Genomic DNA, 26,742 nt, shown 5'->3' with positions numbered 1-26,742 from the left:
GGCCCTTAAAGGCCAGGCACTTCACTCCTCTCTCAGGCATCAGTGCAGCCCAGCTGAAACACACTGCCCAGCCTCTCTTGCGATCAACATGAGCAGATCTTAGGCGAAAGCGGGAGAAACAGAAACGTCGTGGGATTTCTGGGAAGGCTGCTTAAGGACGAGAAGTGGGCCACTTTGTCCTTGCCTCCTTTTTCCTTCCTACTGCCTCGAATTGAAATTTGAGGGCTGGAGCCCAAGCAGCCGTTTTGGATCATGAGGTGACCTTGAGGGTAGGAGCTATACGAAGGAATGATGGAAGTAGCAACCCTGGGCCCTTGATGACTCTGTGTGTGAGACAGAGAGAAAGAGAGAGAGAATCTGTGCATACATATGGCATTCCAGTAAAGCGGTTAAGAGCATGAGCTCTGGGTTTATATCTTGACTTGGTCACTTAACCGGCTGTGTGACCTTAAATAACTTACTTGTGCCTGATTCCTCATTAGCAAAATGGGAGAGAAAAATAACATTTACTTGGTTAGAGGTTTAAGGATTAAAAGTACAAGCAGAGTATATAGAACTGGGTCAGAGACAAAGGCGCTGTTCACGGCAGCAGCTATTGACAATATTTTTGCTTGTGCACAGAGAGAAAAATTAGAAGCCTGAAGACAGACTGCTATAAAGTCAACCCTGCAGAGAGAGCTGGGGTGATTGTAACCATTGCCTTTAAATTAGGTTGATAAGAAATAAGGCTTCAGAAACTTCTGTGAGACATTTAGGTATTTACTGAGTGCCTTGTTGATGAGAAAGAAGCAGTTAAGAGAAAGCAACGCCCCCTGCCCTGGAAAGCAGAGGTGGGGCGGGGGGGGCAGGCAGATGGGGTCTCCACTCACAGCGTTGGGCCGCAACTCCTCCTTGTGGAAGAAGCCCCCGGTCATCATCTTCTTGCTGAAGGTCATCACGTCTGCCGGGTCATCCAAGCCCCAGTGCTCGTGGGCCCAGAACTTGCCGGTGCAGCCTCCTCCAGTCTGGACCTCGTCCACCAAGAAGGCACAGCCGTGCTGGCGCAGGCGAGGTGAGGCAGAGATGAAGACCGTGCGCACCTCGCCCACCTTGGACCCGCCCACCTTGGACCTCGGATCCCCGAATCCAGCCCAAGAGCCACTGCTTTCTGAACCTCACACCCAGCCCGTGTTCTCAGGTTGTGCAAAACCAAACGAAGGCTTAGGGGGGCTGTTCCTGCAGGGCTGTGTCTGCGTGTGGCCTCCCACTGCCCAGCTGGAACAAAATCGGAACATCAAAGGCTCCTTGAACCCACTCGCTTTGGTCCCTGAGCCGGTCAACGTGCTCAGAAGGAGGCGTGTCCCGATCCTAAGGCAGCCCTGTTTCCCAAACTTCAGGTGCCATGTTTGCCAGCTCTGCTCAGCACCCAGACTATTGTTATTATTGGTCTTAATTTTTTTCTTTTTTTAAATTTTGGCCACACCATGCTATAGGCAGGATCTTAGTTCCCAGAGCAGGGATTGAACCCCTGGCCCTTCAGTGGAATCGCAGAGTCCTAACCAGTAGACCACAAGGGAAGTCCACCTGGACTATTATCTACTTAGCATCTGTGTTTAAGTCAATTTTTATCACCTTTATCCGTAAACTGACTGCTTGGATGGGCCAGGTATACATGCAAGAAACATTAAAATAGATATGCAGGCATGCTAAATGCTTCAGTCATGTCCGACTCTTTGCAACCCTGTGGACTGTAGCCCGCCAGAATCCTCTGTCCATGGGATTCTCCAGGCAAGAATTCTGTCATTCCCTTCTCCAGGGGATCTTCCCAACCCAGGGATCAAACCGACATCTCTTATGTCTCCTGCGTTGGCAGGCAGGTTCTTTACCACTAGCGTCATCTAAAAGTGAAAGTCGCTTAAGATCTTCCCAACCCAGGGATCAAACCGAGGTCTCCCACATTGCAGGCGGGTTCTTTACCAGCTGAGCCACAGAGGAAGCCCACAGGGTCATCTGGGAAGCCCAAAATAGATATGATATTTAAGTTTGTTCATTTGGTTTCTGTGGAGAGTGAACCATAATGGGCCGAAAGATGACGTGGGATCCCTAGAAAGAAAAGGGACGAGGGGGCTGAGGCTTTCCCTGGGACGTTCTCTTGTTTGGGAATGTCCCTAAGATGGAAACTGCCTGCAAAGCGGGAGACCTGGGTTTGATCTCTGGGTTGGGAAGATCCCCTGGAGAAGGAAATGGCAACCCACTCCAGTATCCTTGCCTGGAGAATCCCATGGACAGAGGAGCCTGGAGGGCTACCATCCATGGGGTTGCAAAGAGTCAGACTTAGCAACTAAACCACCACCACCACCTAAGATGGCAGGTTGGAGGCTGACTTTGGAAGAGGATTTTAGGGAAGAATTCCCTGTCCTGCCGTCAGCCCCAAGTTTTCTACCCACAAGGCCCACAGGTGGCCTCTGAACTTCTGGAAGTTTACAAGGAGTCTAGGCTCACCCTTTGCTCTGGAAAACCAACTAACTGGCCCTGTGCACTGACCTTCCTGGAGATGTCTCTCAGCTTCCGGAAGAAGTCATCCGACGCGTGGTTGTCTCCACCCTCAGACTGGATGGGTTCCACAATGATGCCGGCCACCGTCCTCTTCTTCTTCCGGTATTTCACGATCAGGTCCTCCACCTGGATTCCAAAGGGGGATGGGACAAGGGCTTGTGGGGGCTCTTGGGCAGCCCCCAAGGAGGATGGGCTTGGGGGGTGCTGTGGACTCCTGGAAGTTATGCTGACGATGTCATGGTGTCTTATCATTAGAATATGCAGTGGAGAAAAGACAGTTTCTCTTTAGCAAGTGGTGCTGGGAAACCTGGACAGCTGCATGGCAGTCAATGAAGTCAGAACACACCCTCAGGCCATACACAAAGCAAACTCAGAACGGCTTAAAGACTTACATATAGACACGACACCACAAAACTCCTAGGACAGAACACAGGCGCGACATTCCCTGACATAAATTTTAGCAACGTTTTCTCAGGTCAGTCTCCCAGGCAACAGAAATAAAAGCAAAAATAAAGAAACGGGACCTAATCAAATGTATAAGCTTTTGTATAGTGAAAGAACCGTAAGCAAAACAAAAAGACAGCCAATGAACTGGGAGGAAGTGCTTGCAAATGATGGGACAGACGAGGGCTCAATTTCAAAAATATACGAACAGCTCATATAACTCAGTAACACGAAAACCGAATGACCCAATCAAAAAATGGTCAGGAGGCCTAAATAGACATTCCTCCAAAGAAGGCATACAGATGGCCAACAGGCACATAAAAGATGCTCAGCATCACTAATTATTAGAGAAATGCAAATCAAAAGTATAGTAAGTTACAACCTCACACCAGTCAGAATAGCCACCATCGAAAGTGTACAAATAATAAATGCTGGAGAGGATGTGGAGAAATGGGCACCCTTCTACATTAAAATCATTAAAAATACATTGAAGTATAGCTAATTTACAGTGTTGTGTTAGTTGCTGGTATAAAGCAAACTAAGTTACATACACACACATACACACACACTCAAACACATTCTTTTTCAGATTCTCATTCCCTATAGGTCATTACAAGAAAAAAAAGTTTTTAACTGTTAACAGTGATGGAGTAGTAAGAAAAGCATCTGATTTTCCCCAAGTGGTTATATTTCTTGGAGTCTTGTTCTAAAACAGGCATCATCTTATAAATAATTAAGGAATAGTAATTGTGATACTTTATTAATAATTTAATAATTATACTTAATTCAAAAAACTCAAACCACATACCCAGATAGAGTAACCAAGTGCAATCTTTCTCTGTTATGCAGAATTAAAGAAAAATCATCTGTGTGAATGACGTAATTTTGGTCTCTGCCTCGCCAATGGCCCCAAGGAAGCTGTCAGACGCTTTTTTTTTTTTTGCTTTGAGTGTCATTTGCAATTTGTCATTGCAGGGCTATTTTCCCATTTATTTGTCCAGCGCTGTGTTTCTCACTAGTCTGCACTTTCTGATAGGATGCAAAAGAGACACGTCTATCCAGCATTTGGAATGCAGCTGGCCCAAACTGAAATGTGCTTTATGTCTAAAATACACCCAGAAGTTCAAAGGTTTAACAAAAAATATATATAAAAATATCTCATCAATAATTTAAAAATATTAATAACATGTTGACGTAGTAATATTTTGAGATACATTGGGTTCAATAAAATGTTATTAAAATGATTCTCCCAGGTCTTTTTACTTTTAAAAAATATGACTAGAAAGGCTGTGGGGACATGTGGCTGGCCTTATTTTGCTTGGACTCCATCATCTTGCTTCTTTTATTTACCACTAAATAGCCAGGTGGCTCAGTGGTAAAGAATTTGCCTGCAATGCAGGAGATGTGGGTTCAATCCCTGGATTGGGAAGATCCCCTGAATCAGGAAATGACATCGCACTCCAATATTTTTGTCTGGAAAATCTCATGGACAGAGGAGCCAGGCAGGCTACAGTCCATAGGGATTGCAAAAGAGTCGGATACGACTCAGTGACTAAACCACGGTAACAACGAAATACCTAGCACTCAGCTTGAAACCTATTAATTCAGAAAAAAGAGGTGGGTAAGAGGCAAACCAGCCTTATTTGAGCTCAAATCCAAATCTGAAGAGTGACAGCCACTCCCCACCTGCCCCCTCAAACAACAGAATCCTTTCAACGTCTTACATGGGACCCTAATATCTGGGACAGATCAAGAGGGGCTGTTGGTTGAAGTGAAGGCGTGGTGACCAGGGTTGCCCATCCTCAGCCCCTCCCCCACCCCTGCAACCGCCAGGGCTCCCTCAAAAGCCCCAGGATTCTGGCGAGGACTGACACACAGGGGACTAGAGGATCCCTTGGAATCAGTTTTCATATAAGCTGTACCATATTCTTTCCATCAGTTCATTTTCTCTTATTCTGGAGTCAGTGAAGCTTGTCCCCAAAGAAACTTAAATGATACAGAAGTTGGTACCAGAAGCCGAGTGATGGAGGCTGGGTGGCAAGATCAGTGTCTCATTACCTTTCCTAACATGGAGCATTGGGACACGTGGCTCCCTGTCCCTCTGTCCCACCCAGGGAGTGCCACATGGATCCCCAGACACTCTGTGTGTATTCCTCTTATCTGGGCTAATTCTTGGGGTGCTGAGGGTCCAGACGGGGTGTTGAGGAGAGGACTGGGAGGGTCTGGGTGTTACCTCTTCTAGACAGCGGGCCTCCTCTTGTTGGTTCTCTTTCACAAACTCTTCCAGAGGATATTTCAGCCGTGGGAACGGTGCGATGGGCCAGTCGAAGGAGGGGATGTCGATCTTGTGAATGGCTTTGGAGTGTGTGGTTGCTAAGCAACCTAAGCCCAGCAGAACAGAAGAGCAGAGGTTGGCTCGGGGAAGGAGGGTGGACCGTTTTTTTTTTTTTTTAAGAATTTCAAAGTTTGTGAATTTATTAAATTTTATGTTTTGGATCACAGAAAATGAAGATTGGACTTCTCATAAACAGAATTAACCCCTCTATCCATTACAACATTACATCATCGACTCATTACATCATTATGGGACCGACTCAATGGACATGAATTTGAGCAAACTCTGGGAGGTAGTGAAGCCTGGTGTGCTGAAGTCCATGGGGCTGCAAAGAGTCAGATACCACTTAGCGACTGAACAACAACAACAAATCCATTACATGGTCTTTCTAAACCTTCACGAATGCCTGGTTTTACTCACAGTAGTTATAAAAACTTTAGGGCAGGTCAAGATACACTCTTAATTCCCAAAGTCTTTATCTAATTATTAGATTTTTTTAAGGCAAAGATTGTACTTTTCTCATTTCAGAACTACTGTGTCTTCAGTGAATGGTACCTTCAATAAAGCAGGACCACAGCAAACGCTTTTTATTTATTTTTAAATTTACTTTTTAGTTGGAGTAAAATTGCTTTACAATATTGTGTTGGTTTCTGCCAGACTGTTTTTGAGAATGATATGGGGCAGCCTGGGGAGACCCGGTGCCCGCAGAACCCCAGTTCTGGGAACATCCTGAAGCTGAAGGGCACGCCTGTGTCTTTGTGTGTGTGTCTATGTGTTGTGGCTTTCTGATTTATCACAGACTAACTCTTTGAAGGCAGAGCAGCAAGGGTTTAAATCCTAGCTCTGCCACTGAATGGCCTTGAATGTTCCTTCCCTTGCTGAGCCTCAGTTTCCACATCTGCAAAGTGGGAACAGCCACCCCTAGTCTTCACGGAATGGTGTGCAATCAAGGAGACACTAAGTAGAAGCCGCCATGCCCGATCAGAGGCAGCTATTGCTATTGTTATTATCACTCTACCTGCCACCTCCGGATCCCACGGCCCTCCTTACCCATGGTCCTCCCGTGGAAAGCACCCATGAAGGAGAGGATGCTGTAGTCAGGGCACCCAGGGGCCTAGAACCAGGAAACAACCATTGGTCAGGATTGTGAACTAGGGACCTAAGTGGCTGCTCCCATGAACCTCGAGGAGCATGAAATCTCAGAGGACCCAGGGGTCCCCTCGCAGGTAGAAGTTACAAACTGGACACCAGAGGTCAAAATCCAGCCCATGGATTTTTTTCTCTTTTTTAAATCAAGAGGTTCCATGAGATACATTTCTGAACCTCTGTCTTCTCACAAGTTTTGCATCACGGGCGCCCATCTTTCCTGTCGAGCCTGAAGGTGGGTGGGCGTGCTGCCCCAGGCCCCCCACCACCACCCCCTTTCTCCTTGCCATCTCCACTCCGGCTCTCGACGGGCTCTTCAAGTTCCTCCCAGCCCCTCTCCTGTCCCTGCTTTGGTGGCTCTGACTCCCACAGCCCAAGGTGGGCCAGGTGTGGGGGTGGTACCTGCTGCCCATGACCTGATGCTGAGCTGGGCCCCTCACAGGCCATGCCCAGGCTTTGGACCAGCAGGAGGGGAGGAACACCAGCTTTCCCTGGCCATCCAGGGCTGTCCCTGGGAGCAGGAGGAATTCACGAATGCCCAGGCCTCTCCTGGCCCTAAGCGAATGGCACAGCAGCACTGCCTTCTGACCCTCCACTCGGCAAGGAAATCAGACCTGCCTCCAGGCGACTCAGGAAGAGCTGCTGGGGACATTGCAGAGGCCACCCTGGGGGCTCCTGAGTCTCTGGGAGGTTGACCTGGCTCAACTCCATTAGGACCCCAAGACTCCCAGGAAAAACTCCAGGACCTTCCCCCACAAACTCCAGAATAGCCTCTGGTCATTTTCCTTTGTTCATCTCCAAATGTGATATGAGATGCAGCTTGTTTTACCTCACTTCACAGATGTTGTGTTTCTTTTTTTTTTTGTACAAACTGAGACACACTCCAACTTGAGGAGGACAGGACCCCACGCACCCCAGGCCCCAGGACCTGGGCAGAGGGGGTGCTGGGCTCACCTGGTTGACCATGCACGTCTCCAACTCCTCTTTGGAGAAACTCGACTGGCCCCTTTCCTTGCTCTGACAAAATGGAACAGAAAAGATTTTCAGAGATGCTCTGGGGCAGGGAGAGCTGCCGCTTTGCCCCCACATCTAGGCCACGAGGGGGTGCTTTCTCAAGAACTGCTCACACATGTCAATGTTACATGTATGGACGGAGGCACGAGATTGTTCACAGTGCTCGAAATGAAACAGATGGACGGATAAGGTTCATCCCTGTTCTATTGGCAACAGTGAAGATTTGTGAGATGGTACGTTATTCCAGGTAAACTAGCATAGCACACTGGGGAGGTTTTGTACCATTCTCTGCTGGGATATTTCGAAAGGCTTGACTAGCCAGTGGCCCTCCCTGGATTTTGGACATGGTCACTGATGTCCAATATTCTGGCCAACTGGGGTGGATAATTGGACAAGGGCTGATTGTGCGGCTGGGGGCTGAGGAGCCTCTGTGTGTGTGTGTGTGTGTGTGTGTGTGCGCGCGCGTGCGCGCGCGCGTGCGCACGTATGCATGCCCCAAACCTCACCCTGTACCACATGAAGATGGTCTTGAAGGCGTTCTCGTTGGAGCAGGAGCCGCAGGCCATCGTGATGAGCTGGGACATCCCTTTGGGAGCCACCTGTCAGGAGGGAAACAGTCATGGGCTCCCCACTCCCCGCTCCCTTCAGCTGGGCCGATACATGCGGGCAGGGAACCAGGTATGGAGTCCTGGACGCAGCCAGACCAGGAAGGTGAGCAAGAAGCCCAGAAAGGCCTGGGGGCTGGAGGCCAGAGAGGAAAAATGGTGAATGAAGCCTATAGGTCCCTCCTGATGGCCCTGCCCACCACTGCCTGTACATTTTACAGGTGGGAAGTCAGGATTCCAAAGGATGCTGATCGTTGTGGCCACTGAAACCCAAAGTCAGGGAGGACTGAAGGACACAGGCAAAGCTCCAGTTGTGGGATCCATGCTAATTTAAGTTCCCCTGGGTTCCCTTTCCCCCTACCCCACCCCCTAGCATGCAAAGGAGCCCAGCTTTTCTTGCAAGGAAAAATTAAAAAAGACTCATCCTGAAAGAAAGAGCAGGAAGAGTGAGACTGATGCAGAAACACCCCATCCTTAACTGCTATGGATGCCAACCCTTTCCTTCCCAGCTACCCTGGCTTCCTGGAGCTCAGAGCCAAGGGCCAGGGTGGGGAGGGCGGAGGTGGGTCCTCGTGTTGCGGTCTGTCCCCACGGAGTCACTCACCGAGAGCAGGGACTCCCGGAGCTTCTCCACAAAGTTCTCCGGAGGAAGGATTCCGAGGGCAGGTCTGTTGATGAAAGTGCTCTGCAAGAAAGCCAGGATGCCGGCAGTGATTTCTTGCCTGACCCAGGTCCCGCCCACCGGCGATGCTTTTCAGACTGGATGTGTTCCACACTTCCAGGAATGAAGATTTTCCTGCACTTTTAGAGAAATCCACTAGGATGGCTCTCGGTTAAAAACGGTGTTAGTTTCTTGGCTGGGCAATGGCACTATCACTAAAAAGAAAGAATTGGTGCTGAAGGATTGACATTTTTGAGCTGTGGTGCTAGAGAAGACTCTTAAGAGTCCCATGGACAGCAAAGAAATCAAACCAGTCAATCCTAAACAAAATCAACCCTGAAAATTCACTGGAAGGACTGATGCTGAAGCTGAAGCTTCAGTACTTTGGCCACCTGATGCAAAGAGCCGACTCACTGGAAAAGACCCTGATGCTGGGAAAGATTGAAGGAGGGAGGAGAAGGGGGCAGCAGAGGATGAGATGGTTAGAGAGCATCACTGACTCAATGGGCATGAATTTGAGCAAACTCTGGGAGTAGTGAAGGACAGGGAAGCCTGGCATACTAGTCCATGGGGTTGCTAAGAGTAGACATGACTTGGCGACTGAACAACACCAAAATGTTTTATTTAAGAAGGATGCCTTGACGGCAGCCTCACGTTGACAAACTGCCCGCCTGCTTTTCCAAAGATTCCCAGCACACCTCGGAGCCTGTGCTCTGCACCAGAAGAAGCTGCCACAATGAGAAGCCCGTCCGCTGCAGCTACAGAGTTGCCCCTGCTCCCTGCAACTAGAGAAAAGCCTGCAGAGCAATGAAGACCCAGCACAGCCAAATAAAAAATAGATGATAAATAAAATTATTGAAAAATTTTCAAATAAATTTGAAAAAAACATTTTAAGTTGTATTTATTTTTTGGCCCCACTAGGTGGCTTGTAGGATCATAGTTCCCTGACCAGGGATCAAACCCATGCTCCCTATCGTGGAACCATGCTGGACCACCAGGGAATTCCCAGTTTATGCGTTTGTTGAAACCCATAGAATTGTATATGGCAAAGGATGGATCTCACCTCATGTGAATTATATTTTAATTAAAAAAAAAAACACGGGGGAAGAGGTCTCAGTAACTCTAAATTTTAAAGAGAGTGAGGCGTAGGAGAGCAATCTGATGAAGAAGCTGGCTAATGAAAGAGCTGCCGATGAAGAGAAGTAGTGTTAGAAAACTCTTTTTTTGATAGATGTAGGTCTAGAGAAGGAGTTCCTCTGTAAGGAAATCAGCAGTGCACACCGGACGCTACATAGACACTCGCTTCTGAAACTCTGGAAATGAGGAAGCGTCACTCAACAAAAAGGAGAACCACACTAAACGCCAAAATTAGGTTAAGCAAATGCAGGTGCATTCACTGACGATAATGTCGTATTGCTGGTAACATGGCAGGTGCAAAGGTCACAGTCGTATGTTAGGTTCTCTGAGTGCTGTACCTTCTGTGGGGGTTGATAAATGTATCAACATGTGTCCACCCTTATGGAAAAGATGCAAATGGAAATGCAAATGGGGATAAGGACAGAGCTGATCTGTCTTTCCAGGTGCAGCCAGTGCCCCCTGAAGGAAGTAAGAGTCTGAGTGGGGTCTGCATAGCAGATAAGCAAAGAGGCCATCAAGAAGTGGACTGGGGGATTTTCCCTGACGGTCCAGTGGTTAAGACTCCGGTTTCAAAGCAAGTGAAAGTGTTAACTGCTCAGTCATGTCTGACTGTTTGCAACCCCATGGGATTCTGCAGGCAAGAATACTGGAGAGGGTTGCCATTCCCTCCTCTAGGGGATCTTCCTGACCTAGGGATCGAACTCACATCTCCTGCATTGCAAGCAGATTCTCTGCCATCTGAGCCACCAGGGAAGCCCTTCAGTGCAAGGGGCCCAGGTTCAATGCCTGGTCCAGGAACTAAGATCCTGGGAGTCAAGTTAAAAAGGAAGGAAGGATTGACTGAGCCTGGAAATTCTCAGGCACCCCTCTCTCTCAGACTCAGCTGTGTAAATAAACTCAGCACAAATCCAAACAGGAGGAAACTCAAGGACAGGCGGGCCCCAGTACCTATCCTCCTGTGGCACTGCGATTCGGTGTGGCCCGCTAGACTTTGTGGTAGTCTTGTGTCTCTGTTGGTTTTTCTTCTTTGTGACTAGCTGGCTAGGTCTAATAAGCAATGGGGGGAGTTAACCCTTTTCATTGCAGAGCCGGGGAAATGGAGGACCAGAGAGGTCAAGCAACCTGCCTCAAGTCACACAGACAGAAAGGCAGAACCATGAGTCAAACCCAGGTTGGCTGACTTCCGATCCCAGCCTCTGCTGGTACTGCAGGCAGCCTCCACCTGAAACTATAGATGCTCTTGGTAAGCAGGCTTGGCAGAGACCGGAGACCTTGGGTGGCCTGTGGGAGTCGCTGAGTGGCCTTTTGTTTTGGCTTCAGGACATTCATTGTGTCCCCTGGAGAAGGAAATGGCAACCCACTCCAGTATTCTTGCCTGGAGGATCCTATACACAGAGGAGCCTGGCTGGCTACAGTCCATAGGGTCACAAAGAGTCAGACACGATTGAGCAACTAAGCACACACACACACAGTCAATGTGCCTCCGAGGAAATCAAACACATCATGAGCTCAGGTAGGAGGTGAATTTCGAGCACAGGTAGTGGGGGAAGCGGCTCGCAGAGGAGATGGCCAGGCTGACTGCCCCTCTGGGCCCAGGCAAGACGTGGGGGTGATGTTCTTGTTCGGCAAAGCGTGACATTCATTAAGAACAAAAGGTATGTGGGACTCTGGGTAGCAGAATCAATGAGGACAGGTTTCTAGAATCCTTGCCATCAGGCTCAGCAGCTGTAAAGTGCAGAAGGAGGAGAATGGGCTTTGGTTTACGTGGCTGTGCAACCTGGGGCAAGTCACGTAACCTCTCTGGTCCTTATTTGAGAAAATGAGGATGCCCTCCTGGGTGCTGGTCAGGAGCCAGTGAGAGGACACAGCCTACGAATGAGGCAGGAGCTAGTCCTAAAGGACAGAATCACGCAGGTGGAAAGGCCTGGCGGTCACATTGATGCCTTAGCTGACAAGGTCAGCTGCCCTATGGCCAGCCCAGCCAAAGTACCATGGATGCCAGTCAGCATTCATCATTCATTGCAGTGACCAGGCACAGGCAATGACCAGTGATTATTGTACAGCCCGTGAGCAGTGTGATGAGGCCGCCCCGGGGACATAAGAAGTTCTCACTGCAACTGGTTAGATCCAGGTGATCCGGCACATGAATTACAGATGATGTGGTTGGGGTACGAAAGGGTTGATAAGCACCATCTCAGGACTTCAATGACTTGGCAATAGCCTGCCCAGGACAGGTAAAACACCATGACCACCACCTGAGCACATCTCTTGCTAAGAGTCTGGAAGACGTCAATCAAGGTCGTCCCGTCTGACGCCTCAGATGTACTCTGCTGAGCTTGTGGTGGTCAACGGTCACTTCTCTAAGGCTGTGCCAGTCTCCCTGCCCCACACCCAGTCCTCTGCAAGAACGACATAATTAATTTTAAAAAAAGAGAAAGAAATGAAGCTGAAGAAGCAGGAGCCAGATCACAAAGGGCTTTGCACGTGAGGAGGAGGAGCTGGGAGTCATCCTGAAGGCAGTGGGTACCAGGAGAGGGTTCCAGGCACAGAGCAGTTTGGAGGATGGTTTGGAGGAGGTGAGAATGGACATGGAGGTGGGAGGGAGTGATGGAGAGGTGCTGATGGGAAACTCCAACTGGAAGAGGGGGAGCTAGGACTGGTCCCCGCCTGGGTGGGGGAAGGGAGGATGAGGGGTGGTGTCCAGGTTCTTGGCAGGGATAAGTGGACACAGGGCACTCTCCACCCCCCTGCCCCCGCAAATCAGAATCCCTGGGCCTGGAAATCACATGCTGTTGGGGCCACTCTGCCTCCGGAGGCAGCTGACATGGCAAATGTGTCTGGCGTGTTTGTTGACAGAGTTTTTTAGCACCAACTGCTGAGGCATCTGGGATCCGCAGAACGTTTCGAAACAAAGCCGGGCTCTGAATGTAAACACACGCTTGGAGACACCAACAGGCCTTGCCAGACACCCTGGGTTTGGGGGGTGGGGGGGACGAGGCTTCTGCCAGAGCAGCCCCGGAAATTGTCAACCCATCGAAAGTGAGAACCATCCCCAGGTCCCTCCCAGGCAGGTACACCGGCCCACAGGTAAAGAGGAGCTGAGTTCTTTCCTGTTATCTTCTGCTGCTTCTTTATGGCTGGAGAGGGGACTTCCCTGCTGGTCCAGTGGTTAAGAATCCTCCTTACAGTGCAGGGACATGGGTTCGATTCCTCACTGGATAACTAAGACCCCACATGACGTGGAGCTTTGCCCCAACTACTGAGCCTGTGCTGAAGAGCCTGCGCGCTGACCTAGAGTGCGTGCGTGCTCAGTCGTGTCCGACTCTTTGCGACCCCATGGACTGTAGTCTGCTAGGCTCCTCTGTCCACGGGATTCTCCAGGCAAGAATGCTGCAGTGGGTTGCCATGCCCTCCTCCAGGGGATCTTCCCAACCCAGGGATCGAACCTGCAGCTCCTGCACTGGCAGGCAGATTCTTTACCCACCGAACCATGGGTGGGCGGGGGAAGCCCAGGAAGTCCGTGCACTGCAACCACAGATCCTGCACGACGCACAAAGATCCATGGGCTGCAGCTGAGACCGAGACAGTCAAGTCTACAAATACCATGAACCAATAGGAGTTGGTTCCTGCCGGGGTCAGGCTTTCAGTCCTGTCTTTCTTTGATTTCTTTTTGGGAATCACACCCCTTATGTGTGGACATGATGTCACACTCTGAGAAAAATGGACGCTCTAATGACACGTGGCGCTCGGGGTGGGGGTTGGGTTGGGGAGTGGCCAGAGGGAGAACTGTCCGGGGATCTGGGGATCTGCGGAGGCTGACTGTGTGTGCACACTTCTGCAGAGGTGGACTGCCTTTATCTACACCTTGTATCGTGGGACGCATGACTGTGTCACCAACAGACACACCGGAAGGTCCACAGCAGCGGCCTTTGTGGGCGGTGACTCAGATGCTCATCCGAGGTAGGTAGGATGCTAATTACAGTGCGTTCACACAGTGGAACGATTAAAGCCGGGAGGATGGATGCCCTCTGGCTACCAAGGACACATCTCCAGATGGATTTTGAGTGAAATAAGCCAGACCGTGATAAAGGGCACACGCAGTACGATTCTGTCCATGTGCTGTTAGAAGTAAGGGGAGGCTTCCATGGTGGCTCAGCGGTAAAGAATCTGCCTGCCATGCAGCAGATGCAGGCTCGGTCCCGGGGTCAGGAAGATCCCCTGGAGAGGGAAATGGCAACCCACTCCAGTATTCTTGCCTGGAGAATTCCATGGACAGAGGAGCCTGGCGGGCTACAGTCCATGGGGTCGCAAAGAGTCGGACACGACTGAGTGACTAACGCTTCACACTTCTTCATACATATATACATACCATGTATCATAGATGTGTTGTGGGCAACATTATGGCTTCCAACAAGATACCCTACTCTTATCCCATCCCCACAACTGTGAATATGTTACACAGCGCAGAGGGCTTTGCAGATGTTATTAAGCTTCCTATTCAGCTCGGAAAGGAGACAATCCTAGATTTTCTGGGTGGGCTAACTGCAACCACATGAGCCCTTTGCGACCTCGGGCAGAGGCGGAGAAGGGATACAAAGAGAGCTGGATCATACACTGCTAGCTTGATGGTGGAGGGACCACGTGAAACGAACTCTGCCAACGACCTGAATGAGCCCCAAAGCAGATCCTCCCCTGGAGCCTCCAGCATTCAGCTTTGCTCACTGGATTCTAGACCCACAAGATCTGTGAGACCCCAAATGGCTGTTGTCTTAAATCCCTAAGGCTGGTGGTAGTTTGTGATGCCAGCAACAGGAAATTAAAACAGGGTGGTATTAAAGTTTCATGGTTGGGGAGGACAATTAGGAAAATAATGTCTAAAAAGCCTGTGGAGAGACTTCCCTGGTGTTCCAGTGATTAAGACTCTGTGCTTCTACTACAGGGGCTGTGGGTTCAATTCCTGGTTGGGGAACTAAGATCCCACATGCAGAATGGTGCAGCCAAAAAAGGGAAAAAAAGCGAGTGATAATAGGAAGAAAAAGTTGAGAAACACTGGGTTACAGGGGAAAATTCATTCAGTAGTACGCTTCCCTGGTGGTTCAGATGGTAAAGAACCTCCCCGCGATGCAGGAGACTTCAGTTCTATCCCTGGGTCAGGAAGATCCCCTGGAGGAGGGCATGGCAACCCACGCCAATATTCTTGCCTGGAGAACCCCGTGGACAGAGGAGCCTGGTGGCTACGGTCCTTGGGGTCGCAAAGAGTCAGACACGACTGAGCGACTAAACACACACACACAGTGCTGTTAGTGTGTGTGCACATCTCCCTGTGTGTGTTACCGCCAGCGTCATCAGTCAACGGCCCCCGCCACCGAGCAGAATCCAGCTCCAGACGGCAGCAATGCCCGGGATGAGGAGCTGCCCGCGGCCCCTGCCTGCCACCCCATCACTCTTGGACCCTGCCTGGCTCTTTTGTTCTTGAAGCTCCTCGCACCTCTCCCTCCCACCCTCCACTCCCTACAGGGACCACTCTTCCCCAACCCCCAGCCCGTCCATCCCTAAAAAGCCCAGCTCCCTTGGGTTCTTTATCTCCAGCACCTCTTCTGGCTGTGTGACTCTGGACAAATACGTAACCTCTCTGTGCTCAGCTCCCTCATCTGTAAAGCAGGGATAACAACAGTAGCCGCCTCAGAGACTTGGCAATATTCGATCTGTGCCGGCCACAGTGTTTATACGTATTATACTCTTAATTATTGCTCATTAATATCATGATCATTGTCTTGTGCCCACACAGCACTGATTGCCTCGCTCGGGAGCGCTTCGTATGGCTGTGATTCTCTGCTTTTGTGTGTGGTTTACTGTGCCTCTGTGGGAGCAGGGCGCCGTGTTGGCGAGGCGCTCCAAGGGCTTAGCACACAGTATGGACTCAACAAATATTTCAGGGAGGACTGAATGGATGGACCATTTCCAAAGGCTGCCCTAGTCACCCTCTGAATCTCCATGAACACAACCCCGGGCACTCACCATATTTTGAGGCTGTTGGACAAGTTTCATGAGAGCAGGATGGTTGTAACCTGGGGAGAGGAAGATACCGTTAGAGACCAGCATCGTATCCGGGGGTCCCCTGCCCCTCACTCCATCGCCTGCTCCCTGCCTTCCCTTCCAACCCTGCAACCCTTTTCACACACAAAGGCCCATTCCTGGGGCCCTGCCTGGGAAAAGCCCTGTAACTTCACTCTGTGGAAGGTAGAGGGTGTAGATTGGGGCAGTGGTGTGAGGACCAGGGGAGAGAGAGATTAACACTCTTCCTCAGTCTCTCCACCACCCACCCCATGCCCAGGGGTGCCGGGACCAAGGTTGGGAATTGCTTGTTTCCCAAGGAAGGAACACTCTGGGGGGTTTTCCAACTGACCTGTGGCCAGAGGTCTTTCGGCTCTGACTCTTACCATGCTGCCTGGATGTTGATGACTTTTCTGCCTCAGTAGATAAAGGCAGTGTCAGGGAATCACATTAAGTCACAGATGCAACTTTTCTTACTGGCTTCAGAAAGAAAGATGAGAGCAGAGCTAGCCCCTCCGATCAGGAAATCCTACGCCTGGATTTTTTGTTTTTTTTTTAACCACACCGAGCAGCAGATGGAATCTTAGTTCTGGACCAGGGACTGAACCTGTGCCCTCTGTGGTGGAAGCGCAGAGTCTTAGCCACTGGACCCTCAGGGAAGTCCCTGCACACCCAAGTCTTTGATATCATGGGCCCCCTCCCTCCGCTGCCCACACTGCAGGGCAGGGGCAGCTGTCTGGAGGCTGCTATTATAGAAGTAAGCTTAGGAGGCAGAGTCATTGGTGCAAACCTTCAGCCTCCTTGGAAACGGCCGGGGGAACCCTGAAACCGCTTGAAACCTGACTCCCTATTGATGGGCCTGAGGTGATATTAAAAGATCTGACATTATAGGATGGTTGTAGGGATTAAATGAGAGAACATGGAAGACATTATGCATGTGGGCTAGGTTGCTTCAGCAGCCTCTTTGCAACCCCATGGACTGTAGCCTGCCAGGCTCCTCTGTCCATGAGATTCTCTAGGCACGAGCACTGGAGTGGGTTGCCATTCCCTTCTCCAGGGGATATTCTCGACCCAGGGATCCAACCCGAGTCTCCTACAGCTCCTGCACAGGCAGGCAGGTTCTTTGCCACTAGGGCCACCTGGGAAGCCCTTGGAAGACACTATGCCAGACAGGAAATTTTCAATAATTATTAGTTTAAAAAAATTATTTCAATAATTACAGATGTAGGAACAAAGGTGGCCAGAGAGAGAACTTTCAGCACTCTGGTCTTTATAAAAAATAATCCTATTTATGTATTTATTTTGGGTTGCTCCGGGTTTCCGTGGCTGTGTAGGCTTTTCTTTAGTTTGGGAGCGCTGGGGCTATTCTCCAGTTGTGACGCATGGGCTTCTCCTTGCGGTGGCTTCCCTCGTTGCGGGGCGCAGGCTCCAGAGCTTGGGTTCACAAGCTGGGGCACACGGGCTTAGTTGCTCTAGGGCGTGTGGGATCTTCCTGGGTCAGGGATCGAACCTGTGTCTCCTGTATTGGTAGGTGGATTTTTTACCACTGAGCCCCCGGGGACTTCTAGAACTCCTAGAACTTCTGGTCTTTTAACAACTGCTGCCAGTCTGATCAGCCCAATTCACCTAGCCCCACAGAGAAGCTGGTTGCTGGGGACTTGACCTGAAGGAGCCCTGAGGGGTGCTGGGGAGGATGTAGGGGTTAGCCAGGAAGAGACGGGCCCATGGCTTCAGGATAATGCGAGATTTTACCCTTTCACTCTGGTAGGATGTGGAGAGACAGATTCGTAAATCTCAGACTCCAAGTCGCCATCAGAGGCCAAGGCATCTCTGAATGATGAACTTAGCAGAAACAATGAGTCATCTATCTGCCTGTTGTTGGATCTCATCTTCAAGGGAAATAAATAGGTTTGAGGGACCCAACTTGGCAAAAAAACCTAATGGAGGGGTGGATCTCTGCGGAAAGACCCTAAGTGGGTGAGCGGAGGGGGCTGGAGGCGGGTGGGGAGCTGTGAATGCTCCAGGATTATCCACGAACGGACAGGCTTCACAGATACTCAGCCTACAGACCGGCGGATGCCGTGAGGACTCCATCGGCCAAAGAAACATGGACCAGCCAAGCCACAAACAGCATGTGCCCATCAGCCCTGCCTCCCCCTTCTGCAGTAGGACAGCCTTGCTCTGGATGGCCAGGAGGCGAGCCTGCTGAGAGAGACACTCTCTTGGGCTGGCCGCCCCTCTCCCAGCTGCTCCGTGTGCCTGTATGCTGGGGGGAGGGGGACACTGAGAGTGGCTCCAGCCACCTCCTCCGGCAAATTGCCCCTGATGAATGGAAGCCGCCTTGCCTGAAAGATGACACATCCTTCCCTCTGGCAGCTGATGCGCAATGACCCGACTGGCCCAGGGGAACCAACAGATCAGCCTCTTCACTTTGGTCTGGGATTGACTTTGGGGTGTAATTCACATTCCAGAGCCCCCACCCCCTCCGCCCCATGGAATCAGGCTGTGGCTGGTCTCTGGCTGAGACCTCATCCTTCTTCACCTGCCCTCTGCTCTCTGCTGTTTCTCTCCCTCCCGTTTCCCCCATCTCCGCGCCAACCCTCCACCCGCTCCAGCTCTCCCTTAATGAACCACTGTCACTGAATCCCCACCTCCGACCTTCTTCCAGGAGTCCTAAGACTGCTGATGTTGGACATCACAGCCTACCTGTGCTTCCTCTCCAAGCTCTGCTTATCTACCTACAAAACAGGCATATTCACCCAGACCCATACTTGTCGGGTTTTGGGGGAGGAGTATATGAGAAAAGACATGTAAAGTTATTTTTGTAATATACGCTCTGCAAATGACTTGTTCTTTTTCTCTGCCCTTGAGGGAAGTATCTGGCCACACACACAAGGATGTGTCTCTTGGAAGGAGTGACTGAAATCCAGATAAGCATGGAGAGAGAAGCTCCATCCAAGGATTTATTTTCCAGCTCTTACCTATAGGGACAGAGGAGATCTGGGAATAAAGATCCAACATCCGGTTGCCGTCCACATCCACCAGGTAATTGCCTCGACTTTCTTCATAATTGCAGAAAAAGTGCACAGCCTCTGCATTCTTGGGGAAAGAAGAGACTGGATCACTGAAATTCCCTAGACCCTCAGTCTTTCAGGACTAAACTTGAACTGCTGAAGTAAAGGGCCTCCCTGATGGCTCAGACAGTAAAGAATCTGCCTGCAATGCAGGAGTATGCGTGCTAAGACACTTCAGTTGTGTCCGACTCTTTGTGACCCCGTGGACTGTAGCCCACCAGGCTCCTCTGTCCATGGGATTCTCCAGGCAAGAATAATGGAGTGGGTTATCACGCCCTCCTCTAGGAGATCTTCCTGACCCAGGGATCAAACCCGTGTCTCTTACGTCTCCCTCACTGGCAGGTGGGTTCTTTACCACTAGTGCCACCTGGGAAGCCCCCGCAGTGCAGGAGACCTGGGTGCAAACCATGTCCTGACCATTTAAAGACACATGGATGGTGTCTGTGGTTGTTGACAGTGCAGGATTTTTTGCCCTGCAGGTAATTATCAATACATAGGTGATTTGTTTTATAATCGTTTATGATGCTGTGGATTTGTATTTGATGATTTTTTTTTTCTGTATGTGTTTTATTTATCCCAACAGAAAAGATTGAAAAATAAATCTGAAGAAAATTCTGGAAAGTTAAGATGTATATGGTAAGTCTTAGGGCCTAAGAAAACTAAAAAACGATAGTGATTATATATTGATAATATAATATATATATTATATAGTGAAAGAAATGCAAATGGTATACTAGAAGATTTTCACATTATGTACCAAAAAAATAGTAGAAGATAAGGTGAGGAACAAAAAAGGACAAGAAAAAGAGAACAAAAAATAAAACCGGGGACTTCCCTGGTGGTTCAGTGGCTGACTCCTTGCTCCCTCTGCAAGGGGCCTGGGCTCAGTCCCTGGTCAGGGAACTAGATCCCACATGTCACTGCCCCAGTGCAGCCAAATAAACAAATGTTATACATTTAAAAAACCAGAAAATAAAACTGAACCTGTAAATACAACTACATCAATAGTAACATTAATTGTGCATGGATTAGGCAAGTCAAAAAAAAAAAATCAGAAACTGTCTGACTGGATTAAAAGATTCAGTGATATGTCATCTACATGAGATATATTTTAGATTCTAGAATACAAATTAGGCTGAGAGTAAGAAGATAGGAAAAGATACATGATTCTCCTAGTAATCATAAGGAAGCTGGATGTTTTATGCTAATATCAGATGAAACGGTTAAACAAACAAAACGTTCTTAGAGGTAAAGACAGGCGTTTTATGATGACAGAAGGGTCCATCCACAAAGAAGCCCACAAACATGTAAGCAGCTGATGTTGTTTAGTCGCTCAGCCACGTCTGGCTCTTTGCGACCCCATGGACTGCAGCCCACCAGGCTCCTCCGCCCATGGGATTCTCCAGGCAAAAATACTGGAGTGGGTAGCCATGCCCTCCTCCAGGAGTCTTCCTGACCCAGGGATCGAACCCATGTCTCCGGCATTGCAGGCAGATTCTTTACCGCTAAGCCACTTGGGAAACCTGACATACAGCCCCAAATACATGAAGCAAAACCTGCCAGAACTGAAGGGAAACGATAATTCTATAAGACTAGACACTTCAGTCCCTGGCTTTCACTAACGGATAGGACAACCAGGCAGAGGACTAACGAGGAAAGAGATGTGAACAACACTCAAAATCAGCAGATCTCACAAACACGTGTGGAACACCCCACCCAACAACAGCAGGGTATACGTCCCTCTCAAGCGCATACAGAACATTTTCTGGAATAGACCACATGCCAGGCCATAAAAAAGGGTCAATAAATTTCCAAGGATTGAAATCATTCAAAATAAGTTTTCCAACCCCAGTTGAAGGAGATTAGAAATCTCAGAAGTTTGGGAAGTTCACCAAAATGTGCGAATTACACTATATAAATAACCAATGGGGGACACCACTCACTGGTGGTCCAGTGGCTGACGCCATGTTCCCAAGGCAGGGGGCTCAGATTCAATCCCTGGTCAGGGAACTATATCCCACATGCCACAACTAAAGATCCCCCACGCTGCACAGATCTAAGATCCTGCGTACTGAAACTAAGACCCAGCTTAGCCAAATAAAAAATTAAATAAATATTAAAAAAAAACCCAATGAGTCAAAGAAGAAATAACAGATGAAATTAGGGAAAAGAACGTTTAGAACAAAAGCATGTTTTATAAAAAGAATCAGCACAGATTAAGTTGTAACCAAGAAGCAAAGGTAGGATGGCTATTTCATCCCCACTCACCTGAATTATATTCAACTGTTTCATTAGCTCCTGCAGAAGAGAAGAAAAAAAGCATCATAGCAAGGACATACACTTGCTTAAAATCTTTCATCTTTTCCCCAGTCTTGGGGCTTTTCCCCCTTCATGTCAGTAACTTAATAGTTAGTCAACAATATTATACATATTTTTTAAAATCCTTAAGAGAAATAGTTGGTGGGAAATGATTCTTGCCAGTTCAATTACCAGTACAACAGACAGGCTGGAGGGTCGGACACTTCAAAGATAACAATCAAGTAAACTAAAATATTTAACCACAAAAAAATGGAGCTAAAGATATTTATCTAACGTCCAGAAAAGCATGGGTTCTTTTTTTACTTAGGGGAAAAAAAAGCTCTAACACACCATTAGGGAAACAGAAATCTGCACCATTTATAATTATAATCTGAACATTCCATGAATCACTTGTACAATTGTACATAGCAGCTGGGAATTATAAACTAGGGGTTTTACTACTACAAGGATTTCATTTCTGAAAAGAAGTCACAGAAAGTAAACTTTAGCAATTAGTGTCATAACATCATATATTTCCATGTAAAAATACAGAATAATATTCATGATAAGAATATGAAATTTATTCCAGCTATTTTACTATTATTAAATTAAAATTCACCCTTCATCAATAGAGATATGCATGAAAAAAGTCTTCTTTTGTTAGCAAAAGACCATGCAAAATAGCTACAATCATTTACATGAGCACAAAGACTTCTAGTTAATTAAATAGTTTCAATGTCAAAAGAAACATCTTTTGACTTTTAAAAAACAAAGACACTGTGTGTGGATAAAACCTGCAAAATATGCAGAGAAAAAATAAATTTGTATCACAAAGGTTTACACTGTTATGTTTTAGATGCAAACATTAGAAACAGTATTGGACTCAGGACCCAGAATCAAGGCTAACCAGACCTGCACAGTGTGGTGTATGCAGATTTTGTAGCTTCTTTGGGGAGAAGCCGCAACACCCCTCGCCACATTTGTCTGTGTCTCTAACATCTACTCCAGGGATTCTGAGCTGCCCAAAGTCTCTCGCATACCATGCACTGTCCCCCTGCGGGCTTGTCACCATTCCCCTCACCCAGAACGGAACACACTCCTGCCAGTTGCTCCCTGTGGCCCTTTAAGGTCAAGCTCAGAGAGGCATCTGCCATACATGCCCTGTGCCACATCACACAGTCAGGTTCTTTCACTGTTGGTGGGTTGCTCTGCCCCAGCCCCTGACTCTGGACTCAGAAACAAGCCATGTAACTTGCTTTGGCCAACAGAACAAGGTGGAAGTAATGGTAGGTCAGTGGGGAGCCTGGCTCAAGAGACACAGGGCAAGCACTCCTTTCCATCACCGTGAGAACAAGCCCAGGCTGCCTGGCTGGAATATGAGAGACCCATGAAGCGGAGCCACATTACCACAGCGACCCAAGACTAGCCTAACCTAGATCAGCTGGTGGACAGTCATCCCTCAGGCACACAGATGAGCCCAACACAGCTGCCTACCCAACTGCCAGTTAACCATGGATGCATGAGCAACTTGGCGAGGGTGGGATGACTGGAGAGAAGAGCACTGAAACGTGTGTATCACCATATGTAAGACAGACGAGCAGCGCAAGTTCAATGCATGAAGCAGGGCACTCAAAGCCGGTGCTCTGGGACAACCCAGGGGGATGGGGTAGGGAGGGAGGTGGGAGGGGGGGTTCAGGATGGACAGACATATGTACACCGTGGCTGATTCATGTTGATGTATGGCAAAACATGAGGTTTTGGGACTGTTTGTTATGCAGCACTATTACAGCAATTGATAACTTACTTTGGCCACCTCATGCAAAGAGTTGACTCACTGGAAAAGACTATGATGCTGGGAGGGATTGGGGGCAGGAGGAGAAGGGGGTGACAGAGGATGAGATGGCTGGATGGCATTACTGACTCGATGGATGTGAGTCTGAGTGAACTCCGGGAGTTGGTGATGGACAGGGAGGCCTGGCGTGCTGTGATTCATGGGGTCGCAAAGAGTTGGACACGACTGAGCGACTGAACTGAACTGAACCGAACATATCCTCTAAAAAGACTTCTTTGACTTCTTATGGAAGGATGGCCTGGTTTAAAGTTCTGGATCTCTAACGGTGAACTCTCTGAAAGCAGCTAACGATACAGGGCCCTCAGCATGGCTGTGTTTTTGCCCCATGGGCCCTTTTTGCTCTTTTCTGAAACACACCACTCAAGTGTGGTCAACTCACCCGAGATCTAGGCCCTGGGACTTCCGTCTTCATCAAAGGTCCATCATAGTCAAATTCAACGTCGACTTTGGCCGCAGCCTGACTGATGTGTCTGAAACCTGCAGTAAACAGAGGTGGTGAGAAAACCCTGAGCACAGAGGATACGAGAATCCTGCCCTTACAACGCTGGGAGTGCCCAACAGAGGCAGTGCCAGGGCCTGAGACCCACGCCAGCCTGACGATCCCAGAACTCTGAGTGTGGTCAGATACGGGTACCACAAGCACCCTGAGGAGTTCAAGAAGTGGGAAAGCCTGCTGCCCGTGATGCTGTAGGCAAGCAGGCATGCTCACATCCCACTGTCGTGAGGCTAAGGTGATGCCGACTTCCTAGTCTTTTTGACTGAGCAATCTCAGTTTTCAGGATCCATCCGGAAAATAACTGGACCAGTGCAAAAAGATGTAGATTAAAAATATTCACCATAGCATTATTTCTAACAACAACAGAGAGGAAACAGCCTAAATATCCAACAAAGGAGGGTCAGTAAATAGAATGTGCCATGTCCCACCATTTTCATGGACAGTAGAATACTGGGAATATTATGTATCCATAATAAAAATTATCCAAATTTTGTAAAAAAAATTAATCTATATCCATATGTATTGTGTGTGCACGCTCAGTCATGTCTGACTCTTTTGGGACACCATGGACTGTAGCCTGCAGGCTCCTCTGTCCATGGAATTTTCCAGGCAAGAATACTGGAGCGGGTTGCCGTTTCCTTTTCCAGGGGATCTTCCCAACCCAGGGACCAAACCTGTGTCTCCTTCATATGTATATACAGACTCAAATTTGTCAGCCCTGGAACTGCTGGCATTGTGGGCTGGATGGCTCTTTGCTGTGGGAGGTTGCCCTGGGTGCTATCGGATGTTTAGCTGCATCCCTGGCCTCCAGCCACTAGAGGTCAGAGGCATCTCCTCGAGTTGTGCTCCAAGTTGTGTCAATTAAGGATCATCCAGGAGATGGGAATTCCCTGGCAGTCCAGCGGTTAGGACTTTGATGCTTTCCCTGCCCTGGCCAGGGTTCAATCCCTGGCTGGGGAACTAAGATCCTAAAAGTGGTGTGGCATGCCCACTCCATTGTTCTTGCCTGGAGAATCCCATGGACAGCGGGAGCTACAGTCCCTAGGGTCAGAAAGAGTCGGACATGACTTAGTGACTAAACAATAAGATGTTTCACATAAATCGTGTATGTGATCTTCACCCGTCAGAATGGCTGCCATCAAAAAGTCTACAAACAATAAATGTTGGAGAGGGTGTAAAGGGAACCCTCTTACACTGTTGGTGGGAATGCAAACTAGTACAGCCACTATGGAGAACAGGGAGGAGATTCCTTACAAAACTGGAAATAGAACTGCCTTATGGCCCAGCAATCCCACTGCTGGGCATACACACTGAGGAAACCAGAATTGAAAGAGACACATGTACCCCAGTGTTCATCACAGCACTGTTTATAATAGCCAGGACGTGGAAGCAACCTAGATGTCCATCAGGAGATGAATGGATAAGAAAGCTGTGGTACATATACACAATGGAGTATTACTCAGCTATTAAGAAGAATGTATTTGAATCAGTTCTAATGAGGTGGATGAAACTGGAGCCTATTATACAGAGTGAAGTAAGCCAGAAAGAAAAACACCAATACAGTATACTAACGCATATACAAGGAATTTAGAAAGATGATAACAACGACCCCGTATGCAAGACAGCAAAAGAGACACAGATGTAAAGAACAGACTTTTGGACTACATGAGAGAAGGCGAGGGTGGGATGACTGGAGAGAATAGCATTGAAACATGTATATCACCATATGTAAAACAGACGAGCAGTGCAAGTTCAATGCATGAAGCAGGGCACTCAAAGCCGGTGCTCTAGGACAACCCAGAGGGATGGGGTGGGGAGGGAGGTGGGGGGGTTCAGGATGGACAGACATATGTACACCGTGGCTGATTCATGTTGATGTATGGCAAAAACCACCACAGTATTGTAACGTAATTAGCCTCCAATTAAAATAAATAAATATTTTTTTTTTAAAAAAAGAAAAACAAATCATGTATGTGATCTTATTTCATCTTTACACAACCCTGAGGGATAGTTGCTATTTATTGCACTACACAGGAGGGGAAACAAATACTAAAACACGCTAGTGTCTGTCATACACACACATGCACACACACACACACACGACCTGCCAATCTATAAAAAGCCATGATATTAGAAAACATAAATTCTTAATGTTTCATAATTGCTTGGAATATCAAAGAAGGTTTCTGAATTAATTATGCAATGAAGTGGAGCCCTTTGAACACAAAATCCAGTTAAAATCCAATACCACCCTTATTTTCAGGCATGAAGATACCAGCTTTTATTATCTTTTGTTTGATCTTACAACGAAAAAGGAATTCCTAAAGATCTTATTCCAACAGCAGAGTTAAAAATCATGGACCATATTGATGACTTAAAAAAAAAAAACCAACGCATACACACTCAACTGTTTCTCGCTTCCTTGGCCTGAACTCAGCATTACTGGTCAAGACTGATTCCAACCAGACCTGCATTCAACAGGTCTATTTGGATAAATAGGGCTCTTAACCTGCTGATCTTCCTTTGTTTCCAGAGAAGGGGGAAAGTGGGAAATCTATAAGCAGTAAGTCATTCTCTAAGTCACTCTCCCATGAGGACACACAAGTCCTCTCTTCCTTTCTCCAGAAAATGTCTTGACATCACATTGTAGCAATTTCATGGGGGTTGGAAAGCAGGAATACCAGGGGTGGAGGCAGTCGGCAGTGGGACCTGCAGCTGAAAGGACCTCGAGGCGGAGCGTGTAAGGTCCCGCGGAGCTGTGGTTACGAGGATGCCGGGACCATAAGTAAACAGGGCTGGGAGGCCGGGTGGGGTAGGACCTGGGAGACACAGCGGAGATGGATGGGGCATGAGACAGGGATGCCAAGGCCAGGTGCGAGGCAGGTGCACCTGGGTCAGGAACCACACTGGTTCCTACCGTGTTCCAAGTCTTTCTAGGTGTGGATGGGAGAGGGCAAAAATGCTGGGCAGAAATCCTGAAAATCGGAGTCTGGTGAGTTTTTTTTCTTTTTTTTGCAAATGTGCTATTGGAAAAAGGAAGATGGAGAAGCTCACCTATATTCAGGAAAACGCTCACCTATTATTTTATTCT

At 48.4% G+C, this 26,742-nt stretch overlaps 1 protein-coding gene across 1 annotated transcript in view; it reads right to left on the bottom strand.

The window, feature by feature from the left end:
- ABAT (4-aminobutyrate aminotransferase) overlaps positions 1–26,742 on the bottom strand; it is an 85,611-nt gene that overhangs the window by 9,281 nt on the left and 49,588 nt on the right. Inside the window, exons 3-13 of the mRNA XM_069569902.1 lie at positions 23,535–23,632; positions 21,274–21,303; positions 18,913–19,030; positions 15,896–15,945; positions 8,684–8,764; positions 7,981–8,073; positions 7,415–7,477; positions 6,365–6,428; positions 5,213–5,361; positions 2,524–2,661; positions 870–1,037 (exon numbers count right to left, since the gene is read on the bottom strand). Coding sequence (XP_069426003.1) covers positions 870–1,037; positions 2,524–2,661; positions 5,213–5,361; positions 6,365–6,428; positions 7,415–7,477; positions 7,981–8,073; positions 8,684–8,764; positions 15,896–15,945; positions 18,913–19,030; positions 21,274–21,303; positions 23,535–23,632 — 1,052 coding nt within the window. The remainder of the gene's footprint in view (positions 1–869; positions 1,038–2,523; positions 2,662–5,212; positions 5,362–6,364; positions 6,429–7,414; positions 7,478–7,980; positions 8,074–8,683; positions 8,765–15,895; positions 15,946–18,912; positions 19,031–21,273; positions 21,304–23,534; positions 23,633–26,742) is intronic.

The sequence above is a fragment of the Ovis canadensis genome, chromosome 24, assembly GCF_042477335.2.
Source record: "Ovis canadensis isolate MfBH-ARS-UI-01 breed Bighorn chromosome 24, ARS-UI_OviCan_v2, whole genome shotgun sequence".
NCBI classification, from domain to species: Eukaryota; Metazoa; Chordata; class Mammalia; order Artiodactyla; family Bovidae; genus Ovis; species Ovis canadensis.
Note: the sequence above shows the minus strand (reverse complement) of the source record. Positions and strands in the feature narration are given on the sequence as shown.